Source organism: Eufriesea mexicana, unplaced genomic scaffold, assembly GCF_001483705.2.
Source record: "Eufriesea mexicana isolate 0111107269 unplaced genomic scaffold, ASM148370v2 scaffold1801, whole genome shotgun sequence".
Taxonomy (NCBI): Eukaryota; Metazoa; Arthropoda; class Insecta; order Hymenoptera; family Apidae; genus Eufriesea; species Eufriesea mexicana.
Window position 1 is genome coordinate 1,173,941 of NW_016909918.1, and position 11,484 is coordinate 1,185,424.

At 33.7% G+C, this 11,484-nt stretch overlaps 2 protein-coding genes across 2 annotated transcripts; one reads left to right on the forward strand and one right to left on the reverse strand.

The window, feature by feature from the left end:
- The first annotated feature begins 2,022 nt into the window (after nucleotides 1-2,022).
- Nucleotides 2,023-6,910, forward strand: LOC108549041 (jerky protein homolog-like). The gene is made up of 3 exons (XM_017902250.1): nucleotides 2,023-2,174; nucleotides 2,653-2,811; nucleotides 5,365-6,910. Exons 2-3 carry the CDS (start codon nucleotides 2,696-2,698, stop codon nucleotides 6,908-6,910), a joined length of 1,662 nt encoding a protein of 553 aa, XP_017757739.1. The 5' UTR covers nucleotides 2,023-2,174; nucleotides 2,653-2,695.
- A 1,284-nt stretch (nucleotides 6,911-8,194) lies between these two features.
- LOC108549059 (probable cytochrome P450 6a13) lies at nucleotides 8,195-10,695 on the reverse strand. The gene is made up of 4 exons (XM_017902276.1): nucleotides 10,234-10,695; nucleotides 9,894-10,115; nucleotides 9,476-9,727; nucleotides 8,195-8,637 (listed from the first exon to the last, which is right to left on the reverse strand). The coding sequence occupies exons 1-4, from the start codon at nucleotides 10,655-10,657 to the stop codon at nucleotides 8,474-8,476; spliced, it is 1,062 nt and encodes a 353-aa protein (XP_017757765.1). The 5' UTR covers nucleotides 10,658-10,695; the 3' UTR covers nucleotides 8,195-8,473.
- Nucleotides 10,696-11,484: the final 789 nt, after the last annotated feature.

The following is an 11,484-nucleotide window of genomic DNA, read 5'->3' on the forward strand; positions in this document are numbered from 1 at the left end:
ATATCTATAATGCCAGCTGACAGCTGTGAGAAAAGAGAAATCACGCGTGAATAACAGCAGTTGATAATCACTGGAAAAATATGCCATGCGTACCTGACAGATCGAGAACGTATTAACAAAATTTTAATAAACAAAACAATAATCTTCCTGGACACTGATTTACAAAATCATGGAATGAAATCGTCACCGAGTGGCTGTTTCGGAAGAACTGACACTAATCTTTCCTGCCTGGAGAGCACACGAAGCACACTCGCGATTACGTGCAAACTGTAATTATGCTGATACACCTCATTCTCCAGTAAGAAATAGTTATGTTGATATAAGTTAAAATGCAGCGTAGAGTCAATGCAACGTACGTGATATAAATTAATTTCTACGAAACTGTAATCTTTACTTCGATACTTAATTACGTTCAATTTTTGTTTTTCCTTGTTCATTTTTTCTTTAAGACTTCGCGGATTACAAGTGTAAACTTGGCTCTAAGTTTTGGACACTTGTGCAGGATAGGATAAGTAAGGTTCATCTTTCAGAGAATGTACGAGAGTTATATAAGTGCAGACTGAATCTTCTGATATTATCTTTACCTACCACTATCATTAAACCAACATTAGTTAGTAACGGTTCTTCTTACAATTTTCTTCCTTTCATCTTTACTACCAAATATTTGAGCCTGGGCATGGTGGCCTGTGATAATTGTGTTGGAGAAAATGTATTATATATTCATTAATACATAATGTATGTACTAAATAAAATAGTATATAACGTATTCAATATGTATTATAATTTGTTATATGTATTATAAAAGTATATCAAATAGCACATATGATAGATATGTATTGCACAAAGTACTACATATATACTACATAAAGTGCTATATAATATATTTTATTATAGTTCTATCGAATGTACTACAATCGTATTACATAAATATAAATCACAAAAATATTTAAAGGTTATGTACTTAATCACACAATCGTACTAATAGTTTGAGTCATTGTTATCATTAGAATCAATAGAAATGTCTTCTTATCTTCCTCGAGTATCCTAAGACGTCATAAAATGGAAGTGACTAAGCAAATTCAGAAGTTGAACATAGTACAAGAACAGAAAGGGTCTAAATGAAGTTCAGTTCTAACGAAAATCCCGTATGTTAGGCATTCACTCTACCAACTACGAGGGTAGTATCGTCATACCCCTTCCAAGCAAGTAAAGGTACTGGGGTAGGGTGGTGTGATGACAGACGACTCGACTAACGATTGGTCAAGGGCCCCAAAAGGGATCCGCCAATCGCGTCCACCATAGACATGATTTTGCTCTTAAGGGATAGAAATTTCAACGTCAGTTTCTGATCAGTCTTCGAGGTAGTCGTAGTACGAGAATTCGTTATCTCTTTTTATCCGGGAGAATTACGAATATAATTCCTCTGCTCGATCATTCGAGAGTCGTGTTGGACATCTGTTTCCACCATCGATCCGATTCTACGACCATGCAGCGTTTCTCTTATCGACTATACCCGAGATACTCCTGTATGACACAATCGGTAAATTAATTGACTTCGAGATTTCCCACCAGAGGTCTCAGTGAACGGAACTCTTCCTCCATCTATCCTGGCTCACGCCTACTCCGCCAGAGTTCCTCAGAGTTTACGGCGTAACCACGTGAAGCGTCACGCGTTGCTTTCGATCAGATATTGTAGGAGAAAAATCTAGAAATATCTAACTAAAATTTTACTCGCGCGAAGGTGATTGTTCGTGGACAATTATTTGATGCGTAGTGATGTAATTTTGAATAGTTTGTAAACAAAAGTGGTGAAAATGTGTTAGTAACAGTGGTACATTTGTTTTTTCTTACACGTGTATTTCTTTTGGAAGACTCTTTTGAGGTTAGAGACTGTCTTTGAAGAAGGATTTAGATTCTCAAACATTTTTCCTGCGGAATTTATCAAAACAAAAATAATAAAGCTGAATATTATTTAAAAATTCGTATTTTAACCGAAGTACAGTGATAACAGTGTCAGATTTACTATTTTTCGTACGAATATCATCGTTGGAAATAAAGTTTCGTGTGGAGTACTAGCCTTAAAGGACTGTTTTGAGGTTAGATCTAACTTTAAGGAAGATTTAATCTTTTGGATATTTTCTTGGGAGAATATTGTTTACTCGAAATTATTAAAGGTGAATATAATTTAAAATTCCTACTCTAATCCAAATGTGGTGATAAAAGTATTAAACTTTCTCTCTCGTACGAATGAAATTAAAGACAGATTACTGTGAAGGATTAACCTTAAAGAAGAAAACTGTTTTTGGGGGTTAGACCTAACTTTAGGAAAGATTTAGTCTTATAGACATTTTCTTTGAAAATTCTTGATAAACAAGGAATAAAATAATAAAATAGGTGAATATTATTTAAAAATTTCTTTATGAATTGTTAAATTTTATATAATTTTCATTTATAATTATTCAGTAATACAATTCATCGATTCTTTACTTCATGAGACAGATGCAAGTTCCCTCTCGTTCCAAATCTACCGAGTGCTCGGTGATTTATGAACGCCTGTAAAATTATACAGGGTGTTTAAGAAAACATGACAATATATTCTCTCGACGATTATTAAATATATTTAAAAAAAATATATAATCGTTTTCTTTTCAGCATTTGGGATATAAAGGTACCCAGACATTTGGGCAGCAGATGGATGTGCACACGGTGTGACGAAGGGACGAACATTTCGTTTTCGGTCACCGAGTTGACTCCCGTGAGGGTAAACGATCCCTCTCAGTTGGATTCCAACGGGAGAATCCCCCTTTTGTGGTAAATCAATACAGCACTGTCTAGAACATAGTCCGCTCTAATACCTCGGACTTAATCCGTCGACTACTCTCCAATTTTGATCAGCTCGATTTCTTATCTATTTGAATGCGATTATCTTCACTCGACAAACTACAGCAGGAAGCGATAAAACATTTTAATTTCCGAGCTGGCCGTTAAAAAAAAAAAAAAAAGAATAAGATATATATAAGGCCTCACATTTTCATATATATCACAAACATATGGTCAATACACGAATAACTTGATAAGAAAGAAATCAATGTTTATATTATTTGTACTATTTCTAATGTAATACAGTTTATTGTTGCTTGTTATTGATTTATATGAGTTAGGTTGGGTGACCTTTTGATTTTCGATATATCATATTATACCTGTATAATATATCAAATACATTATATAAGTTTATTATTTATATACATTTATATATGATCAAGTTTGCATAATTTAATTTTTCACAAACAAACACCCGGTATATTCTTCACTGTACTGCAGTATTTATATGCATTACTCTGACATCCGTGCCAAACTTGAACAAAATCAATTTTATAAGTTAGATTTCGCAATCACGTTTAATCTCTAACCTATATCTCATTGCACTAGACAATCTTTTGAATTTTCTCGCATAATGCAAAATACCTACACGATCACATAAACCACGAAGTATATAACGCTTAATTTTTATATACAGACAAAACCTTGTACATATATATCTTTTTCAATTCTAACATATGAGAACCATGAATCTATAGTACACAACATATATGAAGCATGAACTATAGCAGAGCTTTGTAAACTGTTCGTCGCGATCGCCAAGGGGGTCACGCATAACAGATTTAGAGGGGGTCACGAAGGCAGATGTTTATCTGTCAAATTCTCAAACATCAGTAAGTAAATATAATTACGAAGGCCATTTTCAGTTGACACATTTTAGTCGTCATATTTCATACTATTTGTCAGACAGTGGTCTTATTTTCGAAAAATTTCCTTGGGCAGAAGGCAGCCACGAAAAGTATATTTTGGGAGAGAGAGTTTAAGAAAATAAACTGTAGTAATAGCTAGACCTGCTGTCTCTCTTCCCTCCATACTTCTACACCTTGTCCCTTTTCGCCCAAAGACCGTAGAATCGATTTCGAAGGGAGCTCACGTCCACCAATTCCTAGGAGATAAAGTTTCTTATACCTGGGATGTACATAGCACTAGCCCGCACCTAGTCCCAACTTGGGACCAGTGACAATCTATATCCGTTGTGTGGGAAGGTATCTTCCAGGAATTGGTCGAACTCGTTCCAAAATCGATCTCGTATTCAGGTAAAAGAGAGAAGGAGCATGCATGTGAGAGAGTAGATCACTCGGAAGCTATAGTAGGGCTCACGGGTACTGTTCGGCTAAGGGCTTTTCTCACCTGGTACTACGAACCCCCTTACAGCTCTGAACAAGATACGTCACGTAACATATTTTTACCCTCTCCACTCTCTGAACTAGACAATTTTTTTATTCCAGTTCTTTATTATATGCAGATAAACATCGTTTTGTGCAAAAAAAATTTGATAAATTGGATTTTAATACTGGGAGATGTTTTACCGTTGGAGTTGTCCGTTACTTAGCATCCTTTGACGCGATGTCTCGTGAAATGATTTACCCACTCGGATCTTTTAGACGAAATATATTGTTTGTTTTTTAACATGTACAACTGAATGTCGGTTTATGTGAAAGGAAATTAATATGGCGTAAACTTTATTTGGCGTCATTGACCTCTTTACATGAGGGGGATAAGATGTCTGACGATCTGATTTTTATCCCCTCTCCTCCCGTCTTTGGACAAGATAACTCGTGTCCTAATTAAAAGACACACAAGATATCTCAGACAGTCACATATATAACGAGTCGAGAGATATCTCGTGAAAAAAGTGAGACAGATAAAAATTTGTACGTCAAAGAGTCAAATAATCGTGGTTTCTACGTTATAGCAGAAACTTGGGCACGTGGATTGATAAGTAGTTAGTTCATATAGATACCAATCCTAAGACTGGCTTACAAATTTAACACTTCATCTTCGAATTGTATTATAAACATTTTTCATATTATAAAAAGCGAAAGTTTTTCGATTTCTTGAATGTTTCATACATCAAATATTAAATGTAATAAAAAAAGATAATAAGGGGATCATTAATTTATATAATAAATTAACGTAATTAATTGACGTGAAAAGAAAAAAATATTTATTTTTCCAAAATACATGAAATATCGTTCTAGCTTGCATCATTTCGAAGTAATGACTCGTCCCAGTTTTGTGGGACACCCTGTATTATCCACTTAGGAGCACTTTTCCTCCAGCGTCTCTTAAGTACCCACAACTCCTGACATAGTCTGCCACTCCTTGCCGCTACATTACGACATTCTCCCGCTTGTACACTGTGCTGACTCGTTTTCATAATCCAATTGAGTATTGCCGCTTCCTAACCTAACAAAGTCTTTCATCTGTATTATGAAATAAAAAACCAAACAATTCGTTTAACGTGAAACTTATTGCTTTCAGTTACTTGCCTAATAATCCCACAATGATGACCGGTAATCACAAGATCAGGAAGAGAAGCGTTCTGTCGGTGGAACGAAAGTTCGAGATACTGCAACGCATAGAAAAAGGGGCAACCGTGAAGCAGTTGGTAGCAGAGTACGACATTTGCACCGCCACAGTTCGTCGAATAAAACGAAGAGCCATAACACTGCATCAACTAGTCCACCAAGGAGACGAGATCAGGAACAAGAAGTGCATACAAAGGCCTAGGAACGAGGACCTGGAGAAGCGTGTTTACGCGTGGTTTATCGAACAAAAAGGGATGGGCTACCCAATCTCTGATACCCAAATAACCGAAAAGGCAGTGGAGCTCAACAGAGAATCAGGAGGAAGGACTAGTTTCAAAGGCAGCCGAGGTTGGCTGTGGAGGTTTAAGACGCGTTATGACATCAACTGTTTGAAATTCATGGATTATAAAAGTGAGGGGGATGTAGATACTGTTGCAGCTGGACAGTTTCTCAAAGACTTTACCACAAGAATCGAAGAAGAGAATATCGAGTACGAAAATATTTATAACATGGACGAAGTTGGTCTGTTGTGGAGAGCTCTTCCTACGAAAGCGGAAAAGCGGTTAGATGATAAGGAGTTTAAGAAGGACAGAGTAACCTTGGGATTTTGTGTCAACGCAACAGGAGACCACAAACTTCCACTCTTGTTTATACACAAAGTTGAAAATCCAAGGTCGTTGAAACATTGCAAGTATAACCTACCTGTAATCTTTAAGACCCACCCACAAGCTAAAATGGATAGAGAGATGTTCGTTAATTGGTATCAAAATGATTTCAAACCAGCTGTAAGAGCACGTCAGTTGGAGACGAATATTCATGGAAAAGTCGTTCTGTTGTTGAGGAAATGCCAGGCACATGATTTGTCCAAAGAGCCGTATCTAGATGATCAATTTCAGATCCTATTCTTGCCACCATATACTGATCCTTTTCTTCAGCCACTGAGCAGAGGAGTGATCGACAAAGTCAAAAGATCTTTTCGACAGAAAATGTTGAGTAGAGTATTGAATTTGTCTGGTGGGGTGAAGGAATTTTACTTTAACTATGACATCAAGGATTGCATTGATCTCATGCATGAAGCATGGCAAGAGATTAGCGCATCCAACATACGAAATACTTGGAACGACATAATTGGCCAGGCCCCTGAAGAAACTTTTATAATGGAAGAACCAATGGATCCTTTAGAACCTAATTTACAAGACATGATCAGTGCTATCATTGGTGAGGAAACGTCTGAAACAAGCGTAAGTGAATTTTTGTTTAGATGTGAGCAAGCAGAGAAATCACAAGAAAATGAAGATCAGGAAGGTGATAATGAAAAAGAGAAGGAGGCAGAACAATCCTTTGGTAAAGTTAATGGAGTATCATTATTATTAAAGTGTGAAAATGAAGATAGAATGAGTGTAGTATTTAAAGATTTGGTAATGTGGTCCAAACATCAGCCAGAATATGTTAGGTTACATGTGGAAGACTTGAAGAGGTATTATGATCAAGTGAAATAGACAGATGTGCTTGAATTTTGAAGATAAGAAATTTGGATGACATGTATTAAAATGTGCTAATATTTCATTTTGTGTTTAACTTGATTTCTGATTTGTTCAGAAATTTTTATGAGGTCTCATGATCTGTACTGCGATGATGATTTGCCATTGACAAGTAATGGAAAAATGTTTTATTTACTTGGAGTCAGTTATGAAACTGAATAAATTCATAGAGTATTAAGTTATTAACAAAGAACTGATATATTATTTGACAATTTTTCCTTCAAAGAAGGGAGCGGTAAAAGCAATTTCATTCCAACTGAAGTTATTATTCTTTCACCAGTTTGGAAGTTTTGGTAAGATGTAGTGGATCAGTATAAGTAACTTAACATATTTAGTATTTATACTTGCTTTATTTTTTTAATTAACAACCTACTTCATTAATACCTAGTACTACTTAAATATGATTTCAGGGATACTATATCTAAATAAATATCTCAGAGTATCTAGGATCGCATTGAAACTAAAATAAACAAAGAAGATTAATTTACACAATGAGTCAACAGGCTGAATGACTAAAATTACACTAATTAACATGTATTAAATATTTAACTCCTTACCAATTGTAAATGAAAATAAGACTAGTATTACAAATATTTATTCTCTTGATATTAGATCCTTAGATGACACAAATCATCAACATTGAAGGATATACTATATTATAATTGTTCCAATAAGAGTAGTTTTTAAATGTTACTTGTAAGAATAATTCATTATTATTAAGATATGTTTTGTAAATATCTATATCATATTATTTTAACTAGTAGTTACAATTATGTGTTATTTTATTATAACTAAAAACACCAATGTAAGTAAATACAATAAGATTTTCATATAAACGTCATTTTCATCATATATCATATTGTAAATTACATTCATAATTACTAAGAGTAATTTTCTAACAACAAAATGAAAATTTGAATTAGCCAAGAGTGAACTATCATCCTTACTTCAGTGGTATAGAAAAATTTATTGTATATGTACATCTGTTGTATAAATGTAAATATTGTATGCACAATATGTTCTAATGTATTCATTCATAAATATAAATATGTGGCAACTTTATTAACTAAGTCCTCCAGTATTCATTATGATTAACCAATAATAATATGTATATACTTGTATAGTTGTATTTTATTTATTCTTGACAAATAGACTTTTTATAAAGATATATACATATACATATATAATATATAATAATAGAAGTTACATCATTTACGAGCAACGTCTTATTTTTAAGGCTCGTTGAAAATAATTAGTCCAATGCTATTATAGGGCCTCAAGCAGGGCCTCAAATTACTCGATACGAGTGATAAGTACTTATATCTTACAATGTTAAATAAGTTACACAAAGGTACGTAACTAGACATTACATAATCAATTCTTTCAATGTAAGAGAATTTAAGGCTGATTCGTATCACGCTTTAAACAATAAGGACATTACTCCTTCTGACAGGTCTTTATTATTTTATATTTTATATAATATACTTGTTATATTACCTTACACAACATTTAAGATTAATTTTATGCCTTTTCGATTTTCAAGTTCACTCCATCCTTCAGTGTCAACAAGAAGTTTCGAGCATCACTTTCGTATGGGATCGTCGTTTTCTCGCAGACCTTGACCTTGTGATTGCGAATAATAGTCATGATACCAATCTTTGTCTGATAATGTGCAAAACGGGCACCTGAAAAAATTATTCAGAATATTATTCGACCTCTATGTAATGTAAACAATTAATAAGATGCCTGTGATATCATGAAATTAGTATACTGTTTAAAAATATTCTAGTTAAAACGTTCATAGACGTATACTGCACAAATGTAGTTAAATATTAAATATTCTTTTGAAATTATACTATTAATTAGCATTATCAGTTTAATACTGTAATCATAGTTTTATTCTCATTATGATTTTCCATCGTAATACTACATAGTAAATATTCTTCACACTTTCACCGCTAGATGGAAAACGGAGGTTCGAGGTTTCTCGCAAGTCCTCGGTGAATCCTCGACTCCTATAAATACAAATTCCTATGCTATCTAAGTATCCCTCGTCTCAGGTAGGGCCTGCTAGAAAGTTTTACTGACGAATCCATCCACTAGCAGGCCCAGAACGTCGTACCCCTTCCTTTGTGTCCTTCTACCTGCTTTTAATATATCTATCATACCTACCAAGGCGCTAGGTACCATAGCGGAAGCATACAACATATAATATGAATCATAATAACTCTCGGTGATGGAGGAGGGGAACTTTTCACCACAGATACTATAGTATATAACATTATATGGTAATATTTTCATGAATACCATAAAATTGCAAATGTAATTATACTATCATAGTTTAGTATCACCGCTTTAGTAATATTTCAACTATTGATTATAATTAAACCATGACACTGTAATTACTATTAATAATATAAAATAATAAAATATAAGACCCTATATTAGTTATTAATACTTTAAACGCTGAAATTGTATAGTAGTAATATAACAATTTGTACGTTATTTATTGTATAAGCATACCAATGCAGTTCCTGGGCCCATCACCGAATGGCAGATAACTCATAGGGTGTCTAGTAGCAACAGCTTCATCGGTGAATCTTTCGGGATCGAAAACTTCTGGCTTCGGATAAATATTCGGATCTCTTTGAATTCCGTATACAGGTATCCACACCTTCATCCCCTTTGGTACAGTAATTTTTGTGCCACTGAACGTGTAATCTTCAATTGCTTGCCTTGTCAACATCGGCAGTAGGGGATACTTCCTTAATGTTTCTATTAAAGTATGACACAAGTGAATGATCTATCTACTATAAATTATCAGAATTTATCTTCAATAGAAAAGTATTCTTAAATATTTTCTGATCTACGAGTGACAGGGTTCCTTAATTTCTTAGAAATCATTATTCATGATAATAATCATTTTCTTTGTCCCAAGTACCTTTAAACACCTTGTCCAAGTATTTCATCTCTTTAATATCATTGTACGTCAAATTCTTAATATTTTTCTTGGTAACTTCTTTGATCTCTTGCCGCAATTTATTTTGGATATCCTGGTGTTGAGCTAGTTCGTAAAGAGCATGAGCAATCGTCGATGAAGAGGTTTCAAAACCAGCGGCGAAGAAGACGAACGCCTGTGCAGCTAGCAACGAATCTGTTAATTCTGTAAAATACAACGAGATTTGATTGCATATCTGTAATTGATATATCATAAAGAGAAAACAAAATTGTTATTATACAGAATTATCACAGAATGATCAAGAAATTTTTTATATACTCACCCATATTGTTTACCTTATCCGGGTGATCCTGCAATTCCATCAGCAAGTGCACGAAATCTGGTCTAACTACTTTATTCTCTCTTCTATATTTGATTGAATTGGTAATTAAATTTATGAAAAAGTTATTCACATCTTTCTGTTCAAGCAAAGGACCAACAAATCTGTACAACCACGGGATAAATTGTCTACAGCTTTCTCTGAGCAATCGTTTCAGGTCAGGTGCGAAGATCTTCTTGCCCATTTGACGAAACTCGCTGCCCTCGTCCATCAGGGCGTTCATGTTGATACCAAAAGCGCAGCTGCCGATAACGTCAGTCGTGAACTTTGCGGCTAAATCGCGACACTCCACTGATTCCCTGTCTTCCTCAACTTTGTCCAAGTATGTTTCGAGATTTTCAGCGCATTCAACTATCAGAGGAAACATTTCTTTCAGCTTCCCGGACGTGAATATGGGCGAGAGCTTTGCTCAAAGTCAACAGGCTGAATGACTAAAATTACACTAATTATCATGTATTAAATATTTAACTCCTTACCAATTGTAAATGAAAGTAATAATAGTATTACAAATATTTATTCTCTTGATATTAGATCCTTAGATGACACAAATCATCAACATTAGAGTCAACAGGCTGAATGACTAAAATTACACTAATTAACATGTATTAAATATTTAACTCCTTACCAATTGTAAATGAAAATAAGACTAGTATTACAAATATTTATTCTCTTGATATTAGATCCTTAGATGACACAAATCATCAACATTGAAGGATATACTATATTATAATTGTTCCAATAAGAGTAGTTTTTAAATGTTACTTGTAAGAATAATTCATTATTATTAAGATATGTTTTGTAAATATCTATATCATATTATTTTAACTAGTAGTTACAATTATGTGTTATTTTATTATAACTAAAAACACCAATGTAAGTAAATACAATAAGATTTTCATATAAACGTCATTTTCATCATATATCATATTGTAAATTACATTCATAATTACTAAGAGTAATTTTCTAACAACAAAATGAAAATTTGAATTAGCCAAGAGTGAACTATCATCCTTACTTCAGTGGTATAGAAAAATTTATTGTATATGTACATCTGTTGTATAAATGTAAATATTGTATGCACAATATGTTCTAATGTATTCATTCATAAATATAAATATGTGGCAACTTTATTAACTAAGTCCTCCAGTATTCATTATGATTAACCAATAATAATATGTATATACTTGTATAGTT